The sequence below is a fragment of the Bubalus kerabau genome, chromosome 4 (genome assembly GCF_029407905.1).
Source record: "Bubalus kerabau isolate K-KA32 ecotype Philippines breed swamp buffalo chromosome 4, PCC_UOA_SB_1v2, whole genome shotgun sequence".
In the NCBI taxonomy this organism is placed as follows: domain Eukaryota; kingdom Metazoa; phylum Chordata; class Mammalia; order Artiodactyla; family Bovidae; genus Bubalus; species Bubalus kerabau.
In genome coordinates this window covers 1,488,385-1,509,580 of record NC_073627.1, presented here as the reverse complement: position 1 = coordinate 1,509,580, position 21,196 = coordinate 1,488,385, and the positions used below count along the sequence as shown (strand labels likewise).

Here is a 21,196-nt window from a genome sequence, read left to right as displayed (position 1 = left end):
TGGTATGGACCTAACAGAAGCAGAAGATACTAAGAAGAAGTGGCAAGAATACATAGAAGAACTGTACAAAAAAGATCTTCACGACCAAGATAATCATGATGGTGTGATCACTCACCTAGAGCCAGACATCCTGGAATGTGAAGTCAAGTGGGCCTTAGAAAGCATCACTACGAACAAAGCTAGTGGAGGTGATGGAATTCCAGTTGAGCTATTTCAAATCCTGAAAGATGATGCTGTGAAAGTGCTGCACTCTATTTGCCAGCAAATTTGGAAAACTCAGCAGTGGCCACAGGACTGGAAAAGGTCAGTTTTCATTCCAATCCCAAAGAAAAGCAATGCCAAAGAATGCTCAAACTACCACACAATTGCACTCATCTCACACGCTAGTAAAGTAATGCTCAAAATTCTCCAAGCCAGGCTTCAGTAATACGTGAACTGTGAACTTCCAGTTGTTCAAGCTGGTTTTAGAAAAGGCAGAGGAACCAGAGATCAAATTGCCAACGTCCGATGGATCATCAAAAAAGCAAGAGAGTTCCAGAAAAACATCTATTTCTGCTTTATTGACTATGCCAAAGCCTTTGACTGTGTGGATCACAGTAAACTGTGGAAAATTCTGAAAGAGATGGGAATACCAGACCACCTGACCTGCCTCTTGAGAAATTTGTATGCAGGTCAGGAAGCAACAGTTAGAACTGGACATGGTACACCAGACTAGTTCCAAATAGGAAAAGGAGTAGGTCAAGGCTGTATATTGTCACCGTGCTTATTTAACTTATATGCAGAGTACATCATGAGAAATGCTGGGCTGGAAGAAGCACAAGCTGGAATCAAGATTGCTGGGAGAAATATCAATAACCTCAGATATGCAGATGACACCACCCTTATCGCAGAAAGTGAAGAGGAACTAAAAAGCCTCTTGATGAAGGTGAAAGAGGAGAGTGAAAAAGTTGGCTTAGAGCTCAACATTCAGAAAATGAAGATCATGGCATCTGGTCCCATCCCATCCCTTCATGGGAAATAGATGGGGAAACAGTGGAAACAGTGTCAGACTTTATTTTTTTGGGCTCCAAAATCACTGCAGATGGTGACTGCAGCCATGAAATTAAAAGATGCTTACTCCTTGGAAGGAAAGTTATGACCAACCTAGATAGCATATTGAAAAGCAGAGACATTACTTTGCCAACAAAGGTTTGTCTAGTCAAGGCTATGGTTTTTCCAGAGGTCATGTATGGATGTGAGAGTTAGACTGTGAAGAAAGCTGAGCACCAAAGAATTGATGCTTTTGAACTGTGGTGTTGGAGAAGACTCTTGAGAGTCCCTTGGACTGCAAGGAGATGCAACCAGTCCATCCTAAAGGAGATCAGTCCTGTTTGTTCATTGGAAGGACTGATGTTGAGGCTGAAACTCCAGTACTTTGGCCACCTGATGCAAAGAGCCGACTCATTGGAAAAGACTCTGATGCTGGGAGGGATTGGGGGAAGGAGGAGAAGGGGACGACAGGGGATGAGATGGCTGGATGGCATCACTGACTCGATGGACGTGAGTCTGAGTGAACTCTGGGAGTTGGTGATGGACAGGGAGGCCTGGCGTGCTGCGATTCATGGGGTTGCAAGGAGTTGGACACGACTGAGCGACTGAGCTGACTGACTGACAGCTACACTAGAAAAGGAAGAAGTGAAGAACCCCAGAGTGAGTAGAAGGAAAGAAATCTTAAAAATTAGGGGAGAAATAAATGCAAAAGAAACAAGAGACCATAACAAAAATCAACAAAGCCAAAAGCTGGCTCTTTGAAAGGATAAATAAAATTGACCAACCATTAGCCAGACTCATCAAGAAACAAAGGGAGAAAAATCAAATCAATAAAGTTAGAAAGGAAAATGGAGAGATCACAACAGACAACACAGAAATACAAAGGATCATAAAAGACTACTATCAGCAAGCATATGCCATTAAAATGGACAACGTGGAGGAAATGGACAAATTCTTAGAAAAATACAACTTTCCAAAACTGAACCAGGAAGAAATAGATAATCTTAACAGACCCATCACAAGCACAGAAATTGAAACTGCAATCAGAAATCTTCCAGCAAACAAAAGCCCAGGTCCAGATGGCTTCACAGCTAAATTCTACCAAAAATTTAGAGAAGAGCTAACACCTGTCCTACTCAAACTCTTCCAGAAAATTACAGAGGAAGGTAAACTTCCAAACTCATTCTAGGAGGCCACCATCACCCTAATACCAAAACCTGACAAAGATGCCACAAAAAAAGAAAATTACAGGCCAATGTCACGATGCATAGATGCGTAAATGCTTAACATTTGCATAGATGCAAAAATCCTTAACAAAATTCTAGCAATCAGAATCCAACAACACATTAAAAAGATCATACACCAACGTAGGCTTTATCCCAGGGATGCAAGGATTCTTCAATATCCGCAAATCAATCAATGTAATACACCACATTAACAAATTGAAAAATAAAAGCCATATGATTATCTCAATAGATGCAGAGAAAGCCTTTGACAAAATTCAACATCCATTTATGATAAAAACTCTCCATCAAGCAGGAATAGAAGGAACATATCTCAACATAATAAAAGCTATACATGACAAACCCACAGCAAACATTATCCTCAATGGTGAAAAATTAAAAGCATTTCCCCTAAAGTCAGGAACAAGACAAGGGTGCCCACTCTCACCACTACTATTCAACATAGTTTTGGAAGTTTTGGCCACAGCAATCAGAGCAGAAAAAGAATTTTTTTTAAATCATAAATGGATGTTGAATTTTATCAAATGTTTTTTCTGCATCTCTTGAGACTGTCATGTGGTTTTTTACTTTTCTTTCATTGATATGGTTCATTGCATTGATTGATTTAGGTATGCCAAATTAGCCTTGAAACGCTGGAATGAATCTGACTTGATCATGGTATATGATCCTTTTTTTGTATTGCTAGACTTGATTTGCTAATATTTTCTTGAGGATTTCTGCATACATATTCATCAAAGACACGGACCTGTGATTTTCCTTCTTCGGTGGTATCTTTGCCTTGTTTCGCTCTCAGGGTAGCAGTGGCTTCATAGAGGGCTCTTGGAGTGGTCTTGCCTCTTCAGTCTTCCGGGAGAGTTTGAGAAGGAAAAGTGTAAGTTCTTCTTTGTGTGTTTGGTAGAATTTTCCAGTGAAGGCATCCAGCCTGGACTTTTGCTTGTACAGAGTTTTTAAAATTGCAGATTCTAGTTCACTTCTAGTAATTTGTCTGTTTAAATTATCTACTTCTTGACTCAATTTTGGCAGGTTTTATTTTTTCTTTATTTCTGTGGTATTGATTGTTATTCCCCTTTTATAATTTTTTGTTTTTTTTATTTGGAGTCCTCTGCTTTCTTCTTGATGACCCTGGCTAGAGGTCTGTTGATTTTGTTTGTGCTCTCGAAAAATTAGCTCTTGGTTTTATTGATCTTTTCTACTATTTTTTTTAAATCTCTACCTTATTTATTTTCTCTCTGATTTTTATTATTTCCTTCCTTCTGCTGACTTTGGGCTTTGCTTCTTCTTTTTCTAATTCTTTTAGTGATAGGTGAGGTTGTTTATTTGAAATTTTTCTTGTTTCTTGATGACGCCCTTTTTAGATAGAGACACTAGGAAAATCCTACTTGTGGAGTTATCAACTGGGCTATGGCACCCCACTCCAGTACTCTTGCCTGGAAAATCCCATGGACGGAGGAGCCTGGTAGGCTGCAGTCCATGGGGTTGCTAAGAGTCAGACATGACTGAGCGACTTCACTTTTACTTTTCACTGCCTGCATTGGGGAAGGAAATGGCAACCCACTCCAGTGTTCTTGCTTGGAGAATCCCAGGGATGGAGGAGGCTGGTGGGCTGCCATCTATGGGGTTGCACAGAGTCGGACATGACTGAAGTGACTTAGCAGCAGCAACTGGGCTGAGACCTAAAGATTGAGAAGTAGCTAATCATACAAAGGGCCAGAGCAAAAGCCTTCCAGTTCCAATAAACAGTCAAAGTCTGAAGGCTAGAAAAAGTCTGGTATCTTTCAGCAATTAAAAAGAAGCTGATAGCTCAAGTTCAGGTGGCAAGGGGAGGAAGTCCTGGGAATAGTAGGGCCAGGTCATGTGGGGCATCGTGGGCCAAGCCACTGAAGGATTTTAAGCAGGGAGGTTTTCTAATCCAATATATATTTTGAAGACAACCATTATGGTTGTTGAGTGTCAGAAGGAAAGCAAGAGTGTCAGTTAGGAGATAACTGGAGGCCTGGGTGAAAGAAGAGGGGTGGCCTGGACTCAGGCAGTAGAAGGAAGTAAAGGGAATGAATGGATTAGAGATCTGTTTGGGGAGCTGAATCTACAGTATTTACTGATGGGTTAAGAGAAGGGTAAACCATTCAAGGATGACACCCATTCATGACTTGTGCATTCCATGTATATAATAAATGCTAAGATGGGGGTGAAGTATCAGTTCTGGACATGTGACATTAGAAGCACTCCTGAGCTAAAAGAAGGTGGCAAAAGGCAGCTGGATATCTGAATCCAGCTCTAAGACAAGAGAAGGGAACTCTGAGGTCATTAGCGGATAGCTACGATTTAAGTCCACTGAAATGTAGATGGTTGCTTAACAGAAGAATTAGAGGAAAGAGGGGGTGGAAGACTACGATAGTGTAAGTTAGAGGAGCTGGTGGAGAAATTAGAAACTTAGATGGAAAAGTGGGAGAATCCAGGTAAAACTAGGACTCACTGAGGAGACACAGACATGATTCAGGAGGTCGGAGCGAAAGGAACGGATATAGAGATGAAAACTATTAATACATGGTTACAAGCACTGGAAGACTGGCTGGCCATCACATGAGGAAAAGGTGGGAAGCTAGAATAGGGTTCCAGAGTGAAAAATGATGGCGATTATACTGAGAAATCCCACTTATTCCAAGTAACCTGGTAAACTTATGAATCTGCAGAAACACGCTAGGGTGGGGCAAAGTGTCCTTCCCGGCAAATCCAGTATCAAAGCGCACCGTTCCAGGTTTCCTTCAGAGGAAATGGGAGGCAGAACGGGAACATGAAGCATTCTGGACTATGAGGCAGACGCCACGGACTGCAGGAAAAGAGGAATCACAGTACCGTTCCACTGGCCAGCATCTGCTGCTAAAGTAAAACTACACAATTCAGAATTTCTTCAAACTATGGTTTGGATATTAACTTGTAATTTAAAATAGAAATTATATTTGAAGACAATGAAAAATAATCGGTGCAGGATGATCAAATCTGTGCAAGTAAATGGCACCAATCTTCTAAGTAAATGGAAGAACCATTTTTTTTTACTTTGAAAAATAGCACATTTCTAATGTAAACCAGTCAATCCTAAAGGAAATAAACCCTGACTATTCACCGGAAGGACTGATACTGAAGCTGAAGCTCCAGTACTTTGGTCACCTGATGTAAAGAGTTGACTCACTGGAAAAGACCCTGATGCTGGGAAAGATTGAAGGCAGGAGGAGAAATGGGGGACAGAGAATAAGATGGTTGGATGGCATCACTGACTCCATGGACATGAGTCTGAGCAAACTCCGGGAGGTGGTGAAGGACAGGGAGGCCCGGTGTGCTGCGGTCCGTGGCGTCGCAAAGGGTCAGTCATGACGGAGCGACTGAGCAACCCTGTGGAACAGGTGCACATCATTTTAAGAAGCCTTTCTAATGGATTAAAAGCAAAATTTACCCTGAATTACTATTAGAAAAAAAATTTTTAGTCACTTCTTACTTTGAAGTGGACTTAGATCTATGTTCTAGGTTTGCAATTATCCTAAACTTCTTAGCTGGTTACTCAATGACTTGGCTCAAGATAACATTTATCGTTTAGGAGCTTACCGAGCAAAGGCAATGTTGAAATCTGCCTTCAGAAAGGATTTTTTTAGGTCAATAATCGGATGAGGGGAAATATTCGAATGCGAATTAAGTCACGGTTTCACACGACGTTGCTTTCTTCCTCTCATAAAGTGGATCGAGTTGAACGACTCGATACTTCCTTCCGCTGCGGTGCACTTGTGCACACTGACCTGCGAGAAGAGTGCGGAGCAGAAGACAGGCTGCGGCTCCAACCCTTCTCGTCAAATCTGAAGCGACACCAATCAGCCGAACATCTCGCTGACAGTCACGAGGCTGCCGTCTTAATTAACTGGTGATGTTCGTGACTGAGGACCCAGATGATGAAGCTGTTTTTCCATGTGCTGAACTGGCTGGGCCCCCACGAGCCTGTCCCGCAGTGACATCTACCCTGAATACAAATCAGACGGTGCAGTCTCAAATCTGTGTCGCGGCTCTCGTTTCCAATTCGAGAGCTGTACCGTAATCACAAGCTTCTGTGGATGAAAGGAAATCAGCTCTCTGAATATTAGCTAATGCCACATTTGCAAGTCCTGAAGAGATCTGTGCCGTTAAAAAAAAAATAGATCATTTCGCGTGAACCTATATATATGAATTGCTTTGTTCTGCTCAACTGATAGACGCAATGCCTGTGCTGGGATTAAACCCTTTTCATCATAAAACCTCATCTGGTTCGGAGTCCAAGTCCATCAAACCTTTTTCCTTTAAAGTCCCGCCTTTGATTCTACATCAATTTATTCAAACCGCAGCTGGGTGGCTGAAAACGAAAGGACAGCCTCATTTAAACCAACCATGTTCCCAACTTGAAAGAAGGGCTATAATTAAAAAAATGGGCATAAAAGAATGGAAATGGGATAATATTTTTTAATGGTAGTTCAAAGGCCGACAGATGTCAGAGCCTTTGAAGATGTCTGTACACTGAGCAAGGAGTTGCCATAAAAGAGCCTGCCTGAGAGGTGAAGCAGCTTTGTAACGGCTGAAAAGCCCTTGCAGACACATCCTTGTGTTTTTAATTTGTCAGAGTTTCTGCAGTATTTTCTGATTAATGACACACGATTATAACTGCATAGCAGACATATTTTTATCCTCGGCTAAATGAATCGTTTATCCCACATTCTTTCAGAACTAGATAAGAATAGGGCCCTATCCTAGGAAGCCCCAAACTGTTCCGATCGCTTCACATATTTATGCTAATTTTGTGGGACTGGCCAAATCCAGAGCTAGGACATGTTGTCAGCTTTTGTTCTCTTAATAGTCTGTTGCTGGTAACGTTGCGATGCACATGTGGTCGTCAGAGCCCGATTCACTACAGTTCCATTCTTTTCATGTACGTGGAACAATATGTGCTTGAATAATTAATTTGTGCACCAAGTCATGTCAAACCAAATTAATGTTTAAAAACATTCCTGCACTCAATCTAAACAACCATGGGCTGCCACAGGGTTTCAGAAGAGAAAGAGTTGCTTAGGGGGAAAAACTGCAGCCATAACTACAGTATGCTGTTAATGCTGCTGAAAAGGGGCTCGAACGCGCGTGGAAAACGCTGGGGAGGCTGCAATGTGGGGCTCCTGATCGTTCCGACACGTCAGTCTGATTTGTCCTGTGAAATGGCCTCACGGTGCTCAGGGAGGCTGAGCACAAGTCAGTGGTGAACAGCAGCGGGATAAAGGCTTTCCCACAAACGGGCTCGCCCGTGATTGCTCTCAGAACAGGCGCAGGGCCAGGAGAGCTCAGAGGCTTTGAAGTCACATGGTCTGGGTTCAAACCCCAGCCCTCCAATGACGCCCCGCACTGCATGGCCTGTCCTTTCTGTAAAAACAGACATAATACCTGGGTCCTCCAGAAAGCGTCCGAGGCACAAAACACTCTGTTCAACGCTCTTTCTCAAAATAATGACACACGAAAACATAAAACTAGGTCCCATCCAGCTGAAAATGCTTCTTTCTAGAGAGACGTGTCTGTGGATCTCACTTGCAGGCCCTCACGCGGCCAGGATGCCCAGCCCTGAGCATATACCCGTCCTCCCCAGAAACGGACCTCGGCCCGGTCCTGCAAGCCTAAGCTCGGAAGATGAGGCACCAGGTCAGGGGGTGTGGGCAGGCGAGGGGCGGCCCAGCAAGTAGAGGACTGAGTGGCACCCCGACCTGCATGCAGCCCTCGCAGGAGGGGTGCCCCGGGTCCCCACGAGGACAGGTGCGTCCTGGCAAGGGGCAGCTTCCTCTCCCCGGGCTCCAGCGACCACCTGGGCGCTGCTACCGAGGAGGACCCAGGGCAGGCGCACCCCCACCGCACCTCCCCATCACAGGCCCTGCACCATTCCCCCTCCCCCGCTCCAGACTCCAGGTCTCCGGCCCCCTACCGAGGAGGACCCAGAGCAGGTGAAGCTTCCCCCACCGCCCCCATCACAGGCCCTGCGCCTGTCCCCCTCTGCCACTCCAGATGCCGAGTCTCCAGCCCCCAGCCTAGGGATGTCCTAGCGGGACGTGCTCGTCCTATGCTCGTTCCTCTCCGGTCTGCTGGACACGCTCCCCACCGTTAGATCTCCCCCTTCTTCCGCGTGATGGACTCACACTGACGAGAGCTGTGTGACCAGGAACGACCTCGCAACAGGACGAGGCTGACTGTCCCCTCCCCTCCTGCTGCTCAGATCTTCCTTTCTCTGGAGGTTTCCCGGTGCCTTCAGGCACACACAGCCTCCTGACCCGGACCGCGGCGCAGATCACCAGGTACCCGCTGGGGTAAAGAAACGGGAGACAGGGACAGGATGAACCCCAGCTGGGACCAGGGTGCAGGGAGGCCTGCTCGGACTGCTCAGCATGGTGCAAAGCGTTTCCAGGCACTGACCACACCACGCCTTCTGTTCTAATCTGCAGAGCGAATCTCTATTCACTAAAAATGCTCAGTGCGCAGGCCGTCTCCCTGAGTGCGACCGTTTGGATCAGCCGTAGATGCTGTGTCCCCGACTCCAGGCTCCGTCTCCTCGACACGGGGGTCAGGGCCCCTCTGTCACTTCCCTGCACTTTGCTGGCCTGCTCGAGGCGGCCCTGAGGTCTGTCTCTTTCCACGCTGGGATTGTTACTAGTTCCTCGCACACATGGCGGGTGTGGCAGGCGAGTCGGCAAGGTTTCCAGAGAGCAGGAAGCAGCCAGGAGGGTAAGGATCACCCCCCAGAGAGGGGCAGTCAAGGGCCCGGAAGGACCTGGTTAGCTCACCGCCCGATCAGGGTGTCATCGGCAGAAGGTGCCCTCGTGGAGACTGCGGGCCAGGCACTGTCCTGCCAACGGGCGTTCCCGCGTCTCTGCCCCGCGCAGCCGGGCCCTGTCCTCAGCGGCCCCTCTGTCCTGGGGTCCCCTCTGGGCTCCCCTCCCCGTCATGAGGACTCACATGGCCCTGTCTGTCCACAGACGGTGAGCAGGGCACGCTGTGGTCAACATGCCCCGTCGACCCAGTGCCGACACGCAGCAGGGGCTCGCAGGTGACATGACTGACCGCGTGGGGTTCCAGACGCGGGGCTAGACCAGCAGAGATGCAAAGCGGCGACTCAGGCTCACACTCCAGTGGGTGGACGAGACTGCCATGATCAGCATCTTTGATGCATGTCCAGTAAGAACTTGATCGCTGCATCCAGGCCTCTGCTTTACTTGTTATCCATGTGCCAGTGACGTCCGAATCTGTGTTTCTGGAATCTCCACCTGCACTTCCAGCTCGTCTGACGCCTCTCCATCTGGACATTTCAGGTGCAGCTCAACCCTGGCCTGGCAATGACACGACTCCTGCTTTTACTCCCTCCTCACGGTCCTCATGTTTGACACCTTATCTAATCAGCTGTGCTGTTCAGTCGCTCAGTCCTGTCTGACTATTTGTGACCCCATGGACTGCAGCGTGTCAGGCCTCCCTGCCCCTCACTATCTCCCAGAGTTTGCTCAGTTCACGTGCACTGAGTTGGTGACGTTATCCGACCATCACATCTCATTTAGTTACCTGCTCAAACCAAAGCCCTACAGCAGACCTCCTTCCCTCACCCCCTACCACAACCACCAGTGCGTCCTCCTGACTCTAGGACTCGCGGCAGACACGCAGGACCCTCCACAAAAGCCGCAGGGGCCTTCCAGAAGCAGGAGTCAGACCATGTCACCTATTGCCCAAAAGGGTCCACTTGTCTTCCAATCATGTGCAAAGTCAAACCCAACAGAAATGGGCAACATTCATGTGGCAAGCCCTCCTCAAGTGTCCACCCCATCCCCAGGGCCTGCACAGAACTGCACTCAAAAAGCCTTTACCGAGGAAATGAGTCAAGGTGAAGGCATAAGGAAATGCCATATACATCATTCTGCCTAATTGTGACAGGAAAACCCATGTGGAAGTTAATTTGATTTATACAATATCCAAGTGTCACAATTACAAAAATGTTCAAGTCACAGGCTTCCACTTTGTCAGTATCAACATGGAACAATGAGATTTCAAGAAGCAATCAGGACAACAATAGTCAAGCAGTCAACAATAATGATTTTCATGAGAAGACTTACTCCACTATTCCTGTTTCTGAAGTGACTTTCTTTCTAATTTATTTATTTTTAGTTGAAGGATAATTGCGTTACAGCGGTGTGTTGGTTTCTGCCATACATTAACATGAGTCAGCCACAGGCACACACGTATCCAGGCTTCCCTGGTGGCTCAACTGGTAAAGAATCTGCCTGCAATGAAAGAGACCCCAGTTCGATCTCTGGGTCAGAAAGATCCCCTGGCAAAGGGATAGGTGACCCATCCTGGAATTCCTGGGCTTCCCTGGTGGCTCAGATGGTAAAGAATCCACCTGCAATGCAGGAGACCTGGTTTCGATCCCTGGGTTGGAAGATGCCCTGGAAGAGGGCATGGCAACCCACTCCAGTATTCTTGGCTGGAGAACCCCAGGGACAGAGGAGCCTGGCGGGCTCCAGTCCATGGGGTCGCAGAGTCGGACACAACTGAGCGACTAAGAACAGCACACACACCTGTCCCCTCCCTCTGGAACTTCCTTCCCACCTCCCACCCCATCCTACCCCCTCCACTGTCACAGAGCACCGGTTTGCGCTCCCTGAGTTGTACAGCAGACTCCCACTGGCTGGCTGTTTCACACTGGTTGTGTATTCTTTTAAGGAGCACCAACTTGATGGCAACAGACTACGATGTCTGCTGCACGTCACTGAACAAGATGGACAGGTGAACGTGCCCGAGTCCACCCCCTCACTTCTCAAAGCCTGACCAGCGCTCGGCCACGACTGGCTTCTAGGGGCCGGGACACGCCACGCCCCTGGAACTCGGGACTTTTCTCTAACACCAGCTTTGGCAGTAATTTCCGAGTAAATGAAGAACCACAGTTTTCCACCCCCAAGCTCCCCTCATCCTGTACACACGCCAGTGTCACTTTATCTAGATCTATTATGAAATGTGCCCCAAAAGGGAGAACAATGTTTACATGACAAAAATCAGCTTTTCAGGAAACATTTGGTGAACATGTGCATTCTGTGTGTTAAATGACATCTTTGCAAATAACAAAGTAAGTAAGGTCCCACTTGACCCTAGGGGTCTGGGCTTTGCTTCATTAATAAATACTCACTTAAGGAGTAAGCTTAAGATGAATGAATCACCAGTTTAATTTTAACCTTTTTAAGACCTACAACTTTTAAGTCCTTACTGGAAAATTGCCTTGTTTTAAGATGCTAGGCCTGGCTGGACCACTGTCCGTGTTCACTGACAGCCCCTCTGTACCACAGAGTAGTGATATCAGTAGTAATATCAAACACACACGCACACGCACGCACGCACGCCCTGAAACCACCACAGCACCGGAGCTGCCCCCACCAACAAGGAAAGAGACCGCAGGTCCAGGCCACATACGTCAGCAAAGTTCATTCTCTGAGGACACCATTAACTCATTCTCAAATATTACCTCCAGGCTTTGACTTCATACCCAAGGAAAAACAAATCCAAATGAAAGGGAAAAATAACACACATTTTCAAACCCTGCAGGTCTAACTGTGTACTGTTTCCTTATGATTTCTTGGGGTCTTTCCCCAATATCTTAGGACACAAATATCCAAAAGTACTCAAGAGGTCGGGTAACAGCTTAAAATAATTGTTAGAACAAGTGACGAAAAATAATTTTCACTAAATTTTAATACTTGTTTCGATGGAAAAATATTGCATCAAGTTCCACATTAATCCACCAATTAGGTCTCAATGAAACCACTGTTTATTATCCTAAAGTTTCCTTCTAACGACAATATTTTTCTAAGGTTTCCTTTCCATAAATACTAAAGAAATTTGAAAATAGGCTATTATTTTCATGTAATGCTCGCCTCCTCAAACAGGAGTGTACGGTCTCCCCAGCAGAAATGTCTGTTATTTCTCTCAGGAAAAGGCTGCGGTGTTACATCTCCTCCGCGCCGTGCGGCCAGGTGCTGAGCAACAGCCCTGACGGAGGACACAGCGACGGTGCACCGAGCGTCAGCCTGCAGCTCTCCAGACATGTGAGGACATCACCATCTGGCCAGTCATTTCCTGCACTCTGCCTTCAACCTCTCCATTACAAAAAATTACCTCAAATATACAAGTGAAGACATCAGGGATGTCTCTTAAGAGAACTGAGTCAGAAACCCAAGGATGACTTTTCCGAGACCTCAAGGAAGAGGAGCGACTCGTCCACCGTTCCCTCAGTGATCTCACTCACGCGGAGGTGAGCAGAAGGAAGGGCAGTGTGCTAAAAATAACCCAATGGGAAGGAATTTCCAAATACGGAATAGCCTTTATTGCTGGAGTATTTTATGTATTTAAAAAAAAAAACAAAAACTGAAAACTTTTCATTTTGACCAAAATTACTCTAGAATTCAGCTCAAACTGCATCAACATAAATGGCTTTTGAAGATTCTAAACAAAACACGCTTTCTAATTGCTCCTTGTATTTCTATCAGGAAAGTCTCCAGATTTGAACTTCCTCAATCACCTCAACCTCACTTCTTAGGAGGCTTTGACTAACTGCTGCCAAGTAATAGGATCCTTACATGGATTCCTTCATGGAAAAAATGCAAACATTGAAGGCTCTGAGATTTAAAAAGCCACTCGAAAGGTATGAATCATATCTAATATTTCAAATTAGTTGTGCATATAACAGACATTTATCTACAGTAAACCATTCACAACCAACTGTATTTCGCCAGAATTAGATGTAAACTCATGGGCAACTTTCTCTAAGGATCGGTAGGTCCCACTGAGATGGAAGCCACTGGGTTCTTACACTGGACATACCTTCTTATTGCAGTAATAATGCGGAAACCAGAAGTGAACCCATTCAAAAACATACTCATTTTTCCACCCTACAAGTTCTAAAATTTGTGGGAAGAATTTCTATTCCAAATAAAATACTAAGAAATGCACATCTCTTCACAGTTGTACTTGTCTCAGATGAGAGACATGGCCATGGCTGTGTCTTTGGAGAAAGACTGAAACCACTGGCTAGGACCCGACTTGGATTTACATAGCCTGAGTTACGGGTAATCAGTGCCTTAAATCTAGCAGCCTATTAATAACCCAAAATGGAAAATACAGTGAGAGGATACGTGGAATTCAGAGACAGTGAGCTCCTCCATAAGCAGTGAGTGGGCAGGGGCCCTGGCCCTGCTAGGCACATCACCTTGGGCGACTCGCGGTGCTTTCAGAATCTGCCCTCATCAGTAAAGGGAAATGCATTTTCTGACCCAGGTAAGAAGGTCAAAACCACTTCCAAATAAGAAATTTAATCCTCGTCAGGGGTTGGAGGGCTGAGTGAGATAATGCAATGGACAGGATCAGGCAGAGAGCTTGGCGCATAGGAAGCGTGCGATGAATATCTGTTGTTAAGGCTGCTGTTACAACGCACACGAGCGTAAAGGTTCAGTGTTGTTCCAGGAGGCACTGCTGACTAGTCACAACTCTGCAGCAGCGTCAAGTGCAACAAATCACTGAGAGAAATGCAAATGAAGATGCAAGTCCCTGCCTGGGAACAAAGGTCCCAGTGTCTGCCACGCCTGGTGCCGTCACAGGACTCTTCCCTTCTCCAGGTCCAAGCCTCTCCAGAAATCTAAAACCTTCCTCGGAAGAGGCTGTGAGATGAAGAAAGAGCACTGAATTAAGGTCAAGAAGCTCTGGTTTGCTAACTCTGTGACCTTGGGCAAGATAATGACCTTGGAACCGCACAGGTTCTTTACGTATAAAATGAAAATAATTGGATGCGGCCATCTCTTTAGATGACTTCCATCTGAGATGCAGACACTTGGTGTGCTCATAAGCTTCCATCTGTCGGAACACGCCGTGAGTACAGATTGTGCTCCCGTGAAACCACCCACTTTCACCATCGCAGAGCGATCACCTTAGATCTCCCATTGTAAATATCTCCAGCATTTAATTACTATTCTTCAGGAACAATTTATATATTTCTTTAAAAATTCAGTAAGTATAATGAGAACAAAGGACAGATTTTTTTAAAGCAACCATTATTGATGATATAAAGTCATTAATGCAAAGGGAATACTTTATATGTTATTATTTTGAAGGTTTGTCTTGAAAAGGAATATTCTTTCTCTGACAGTGGACCACATGCCATAGAATGTGGTTTCCATGGTAACTGCCACATTTTTAAAAATATGCACAGGATTGAAGATACACTGTGTAACTCTATGATAAATGGATCATTCTTAGAGAAATCACTTTCCTTGTCTCAACCTGTCTTTGTTTTTTAAACTTAATATAATTTTCTCCACAATGAAAACCAAGTTGAATGATTTATATAGTTTAATTATAGGTATATATGCTACTTTTGTGCTTTAAGATGAAAATAATTATAGAATTTTAGAATTCTTATGAAAAAGAAAGCTGGTGATCTACCAAAAATGTAGCTTTACTTGAAATGGCATCTTTCCCTATTTTCTCCTAATTAAGCACCTAAGAAATAGTATTCTTACACATGGTAACATACACAATAATACATTAGTGCAAAAATCTTATTAGTCCACAGGCAGCACTCTTAGGCTCCTCACCACTGGACATAATAAAACGAGATCTTCGCATCAATGCATCTGTTTCTGAATTTAAGAAGGACCTTTGCCCTATTTGGAAAATTCTGAATAACCTGAGTTTTTGGCGTCAGAAAAAGAATATATTGCCCATAGGTTTTAAACATGGCTTAGTTGGGAAAACCTCTATTTATATTTTAAACAAGCACCGAAAGTTCCTCGGCTATCTTAAATAAAGCATTTCAATAATACTATAAAACTTTATGTAAAAAAAAAAATGGAAAATTTTAGCATGTGGTTTTACCCCAAGTCTACTAAAAAAAAAGCTTTCTTTTCTTTTTGCAAAATTAAGAGAATTGTTAAAGGCGTTTTCCCACCAGTGCCTCTGATGCCCTCACTGAGCGTGCCGTCCAGCGCAGCAGAGCACACGTGCTGCACGACTAAGCTCAGAGCGCCCCCTCTGCCCCGACACGCGTGGCGCGTGTGTCAGGGACCAGCACTACGCGTGGGCGTGCACGCTGAGCCCCGGGCCCCCTGAGGGGACCGCGCGTCCCTGAGGAGAAGAGGGGAGCACAGAGGCGGGGTGGCACGAGCAGCCGCAGCCTCGTTACAGGGAGGGGGGATGGTTGATGTAAGTCGGTTTATCTGAGCAACCAGTCCAGGGTCCAGTCTGACCCAAAGAAATAAAAATATCTACTACCCCGAAACAAAGCAGATGATATTAGTGAAAAAGTACTACTTTGGTTATGCAGGTAGGGAGTGAACCATTTTAGTGCAGGTACACATATCCTGTGCTCCGGGACCAAATTACCATTTGATTTATTATTTATTACAGTTTTCCATAGTATCAATTCAGAGGACAGGAGAATCAGATATAAGGAAAAGAGCAACACGCCTGGAAATTAACATTAGGGCACTGACTTTTAAAGCGTTTTGAATTTCAGCCACGTTTCTAGTTTTAATACCCTAGGATGTTTTATAGGGGTTTCTGGAATAGGCATGTAGTGACGGTATAGAAATTTTTAAGCTTGTGACTTAAAATATGCTTTCTTATGATTCATAATATCTACAAAATTGGATATCTCAAAGCAGCTGTGTTTTTTGATGTTGAGGATAATGACATTATCCATACATTAAAATTAAAATTTGGCACATTAAAATAAACCTGCTAATTACATTTTGTGAAAGTAGTTAGAGACTCTTAAGGTTTTCCCACCGGGTTTTTTTCCCCAAATGTTTTAACACCTACAGAGCTTCATCAATTATACTGGTCAGTACCTTTTATATTAAGCCCTATATCTTAAATTTCTCTCAGAACTGAGAGCTAGAAAATAATGAACTGGTATGATCTCTTACACTAGATACTTAGGCTTACACGATTCATCATGTTTCCCTCTTCACTGCAGCTTCCAGGCAAGCTCTGAGCTAAAACTTGTACTTAGCTGGAACACGTTCTTTAAAAGTATGGCTTTTCTGATGTGGTTAATATCATTTATTGCTTAATTATTATTTTCAGCTATATTTCACCTGTATAATGTGTTTATCATAAAATGCTGCCTCAAATCCTTTTTGAAAGTGCTTGGAATACAAAGAAATTAAAATCAAATGTTTTCTATAGAAAAAGTGCCAGCCCCCTAAAAGCCCAGAGACCACATACAGGTTCAACAATCATGCTCAGAACACACTCACTGTTAAAAGTTACCCTCAGAATAATCTTTGAAGAATAATAGCCCATGCTGAATCCACTGCACACATGCACACACCCAGTTTATAAATGACATCTACTGATCTGAAGGTCTTTTCTTTTTCTAACATGTTACACCCTCAGGGACATACCAGACTGAACATCTTATACAAGGGGGGGAAGACTGTGCATTTTACCAAATATAAGTATCACAACGTAAAGTAGCCCATTGCTGAAAACCAAGGAATTATTAAAATATAATTGTTAAAATTGTCTATTATAAATATCTTTTTTGGAAAACTTTTTAAAGTAGAAGAGAGAAAGAAGAGGAGATCTAAAACCCGCACATTTTAGAATCAGCAATAGCATGTGGCCGCTTACTGAGTCAATATGGCAAAATCCAGATGTTCTGTCTTTTACGCAAAATTGTTCCTCTTACAACCACGGTTCTCAGTTCAGGGAGTCGAGAAAGACATCAGATGCCAGGGTCAGGCTAGACCCGTTTCATGATGTCTGCTCTGCAGTCTGCACGTGGTGGTCCCCAGCAGCCTCTATGTCACCTGCACCCCTCTCATGTCTGCACCTCAACAGCTGTCCCCAGACGGTGACACCCCTTGGGCGGACCACAAAGGCACTCTGGGACGGTCTATGCGGAGCTCATGCACACCGTTCACTTTGGCAGCAAACCTCAGAGATCAAGCAATCCTTGAGTGGTTCCGGGTACTAAAAGCACGCCAAGGGATCAAGGAATCTATGTTCTGCTTTCCCTCAATTTCAAGGGGCCAACTGCAGAAATTCTTTTACTGTACTGCAGTTCAAAAGCAAAACAAGAATTACATGAGGACTACCACATTAGACAAAGCTCTCCCAAGATGATCGCAACAAAACTATGCATCACCTTTATATTAAAAAATATGATGGCATCAAGCAAATCACTCACCAGAGGACCTTCAGTAAGTGGGATCTGGCAAGTGAGAAATATTTGCTAATGAGGTTGTGAATTTCTGTATGTCTTGACATCTACCGATGTCCCTCAGGGACATATCAGACTGAACATCTTATACGAAGGGGGAAGACAGTGTGCATTTTAGCAAATGTAAGTATCACAACATTAACTAGCCCATCATTAAAAACCAAGGAATTATGATAAAAATATATGCACAGAATAATTAGCTCAATGCACCAAATAAAATGAGAGATGGTTAACTGTCCTCAATGGTATTACTGCATCTTGTCGTTTCTCTATAAAACAGAAATTGCTAGAACAGCGCACTTGTAATCATCACACAGCAGCCTCACGAAGGCGATCCCGGCTGTCACGGCTCGCCTCGAGGCGGACGTCTGTACTTTATAACACTGGCTTTCTTATTAGTACACAACATGTTACATTTTCAAAAGGAGCCAAAAGTAGATTTTTTTGGTACACTGTCTGCATTCAAGAATGTGACGGATGAAAAGCAGCAGACAAAGCCGTAGTGCCCCAAGCAGATAACCCCCTGGTGCTGTCGTGGTTAAGGCTGCAACCTGCCCTTTTTACAAAATGGCCTCCAGAGCTGCCGGCCTGAGCTGAGCATCCAACGCCGCCCGCCTCCCCGGCCAGACAGACAGACAGACAGAACGCCCCGCCCGCTGCCTGCGGCTCCCGCTGCAAACCACAAAGCGGCCATTTTGAAAAAGCATCTGCTATTTCTTAAAACATTTCTCACTTTGGGCTTTTTTTGAAATTTATAAATGTAGTTCAGAGCTTAAAAGGTATTATACATTATTTAGACCACAATTATGAAAAGATATATTTGGAAAATTTAGGACTTACCTGAGGAAACTGAATTAATAGCCCTAATAAATACCCAAAAATGAATACAAGTTGTTAGCATTTTGGTATATATGATTAGATTTTTTAAAAATATAGCTTACTGACAAGAGTTTTTTTTTTAAAAATATGTTCTCCGAAAACAATTTAGTATAGCTTCTGCAGAAAATCATTTTTCATTTTGATCCAGAATGCATTTAGCCTAAGTAGCAATTGCTCCCTTGCATTCCTGGGACAGCAATTCCAATTATTCCAAGAAAGACAGAAAATGTGAGAAATATAGTCATATGCTACAGCGTTTGAAGAAGTCAGATTAATACTTCAATTAGAAGAAATGCAATTGATGACATTATCATACTCTCCCCATGGCTTAATTGTATCTAATGATTCCAAAATCTCCCTTTTGTCGTCACTGAATGAACCGCACCCTACACATGGTAGATACGACACACGCAAAACCACAAAGATTCCCTCTAATCTTGGCCTCCGTTCGTGTCAGCTTTCCACAACACCACGAAAGTAGTTCGAAGTTGGATAAATTAATGTGTTTTAGTGTATCAATTATTCTATCATGCAAACAGACCCTACACTGACTCAGAACTCAAATACCTTCTCAAAGAAGACAATGGTAAGGCTTCACATCATCTTCGAAGGAGAATGTAACTGTGAAAACATCCTTAATAAACTGCATGACTGATCCTCAAAAGACCAGCATGTATCTTATGAAGGCTCTAAGGAGGTCGGTGGCAGAAACACAGCACAGTTGATTTCACAGGAACCACCTGCCTATGCTGGTCCCATGGCTGCTACAACGACCACCTCTTAGTTAACAAAGCCCACAAAACAAATTCACCTAATTTTCCTAGAAATCCATATTATTGACAAAAAAAAAAGCCTGTGCTGAGTATATTCGTATCGCCTCCATCGTTATCCGAAAGTAAAAGTCAACTCAAGGTCAGATGGAAGCAATCAACGACTCCTATTCTTTGCCTCCTGCCTCCCGCCCTGACTCAAGTTCTAACACCTTAGTTAATCAGTACAATTTGTACCTTCAGATAATTATAAAATTGTTTAAACACATCTTAAAAGAAATACAAGGTCTATCTCGTTTGCTTAAAAATTATATTATTTGGGGAGGAATGTATCTGAGGAGAAGCTTGTGAGGGGTGTGGATAATATGGTGAGATTTCAATGGGAAAGGGGTATTTAGACCTTGTGGATGATATGGTTTTGTTAGAAGAGAAAATCATCTTTTTATTGTTACGAATTGCTCTTCAATTTCTCTTTAATGAAATTTCACAGCGACCTCCCCAAGAGGACACACTAAAGGCCTTTGATTATATATACCCTAAACAGTGTATCGTGCCACAAAGAAACATACCCAATAAGATTTTTTTTCATCTGAAATTTATAAAGATAATTTTCCATGCTGACAGTGCACATTTCATCCGTAAGTTTGAAGAGTCAAATGCTACCACAGCTGGGGGTTATTCTGCCAAATGGCTTCCAACAGGGACTACAGAGATGAGGCTGGGAGGCGTGTGTGTGTGCATGTAGGAGAAAGCGACAGACCTGGTGGGAAACAGCCCTTCTCTGGAGGCATTTTTATCAATTATCATCACAGTAATCTAATCAAATATAGAGTCTAAAGGAAAAAAGCAACACTAGGAAGGAAAAGCAAATACTAAAACAGCTGCTTGATTACCTACAGAGATTAAAACAAAAAGCAAGGAGTGAGGCTGATACATTTCCTAGGGATTTGCTAAGGCTGAGGGGAGGGGTAAGGGGCAGATACCTTAAAAAAAATCCATCATGAAAGGAACTGAGACAAGATTATAAAAAAGGGGCCAAGTTATAGCACGCCATGGGATTTTTAATCTGGCTACCTGTGGTTTCTGTAGTTAAAGCCTTATTCATCCTCCCAAAAAGGGGGGGTGGGGAGAAAACAAAACAAAACAAAAATCACATTTATATGTCAGTTTTGCAAATGATCAAATAGCGTGCACCAACAAGAATAATAAGAAAACATGAAACGCTCTGATGATTGTTTAAAAATGGATACCCGTTTTATCAAATATCATTGGTAATTACCTGTGAGTCTCGTTTCTTGAACTCTTGGATTTGATTTTCGTGCTCCATATTGGCAGCGCGGAGCTTATTTTCCAGGTTTCCGACTTCCCGTTCGTGGTCTCGGACTAGGCTCTCCTTCTCCGCCTTATGCTGCTGTAAAAGGTGCGTCTTCTCCTGTTCATGCTCCAGCTTCAGCTCTACTATCTGATTGGACAATGAGGACAGTTCATCAACAGAACATCCTTGTCGTCATGACAACTCATGGACAGCTTAATTTTTCTCTAATTTGCCCAAGTTGAAAATTTTATTTTTTGCGTCATCATTACCTCACCCTTAAAATACTCTCATTGGGTGGGGGGGGGGTGGATTTTATCTAAACCTCCCAATATTCAAGACAGTTGGGCATATTCAGTAAATCCTTCTACAATCTGTTGACACAAATGCCTGAACATTGAAAAAAAAAATTATGTCGAATGCTAGGTATCTCCTCCCCAAGAATTTGGGTATCACTGACCAGCAACGGTTGTAAATGGTTAATAGTCAGTACACTTTGCTTTTTGCTTAAATATATACACGTAAAAACATCAATTAAATCGGTCTGTTTTCTTTATGGTTTTCAAATAAAAGATCGAAGCTAAGTACGCATCTGGATTATTGTATATACAGTTGTCTTTCTTAAAATAAAATGATAAATCTCAAAGCTCTATTATCTCGTTGTCAG

At 43.7% G+C, this 21,196-nt stretch overlaps 1 protein-coding gene across 7 annotated transcripts in view; it reads right to left on the bottom strand.

Annotated features, from left to right (window-relative positions):
- CEP112 (centrosomal protein 112) overlaps positions 1-21,196 on the bottom strand; it is a 324,857-nt gene that overhangs the window by 144,523 nt on the left and 159,138 nt on the right. For all 7 annotated transcript variants that reach the window (XM_055574950.1, XM_055574952.1, XM_055574955.1 and 4 more), the window contains one exon: positions 20,497-20,679. In XM_055574950.1, coding sequence (XP_055430925.1) covers positions 20,497-20,679 — 183 coding nt within the window. The remainder of the gene's footprint in view (positions 1-20,496; positions 20,680-21,196) is intronic.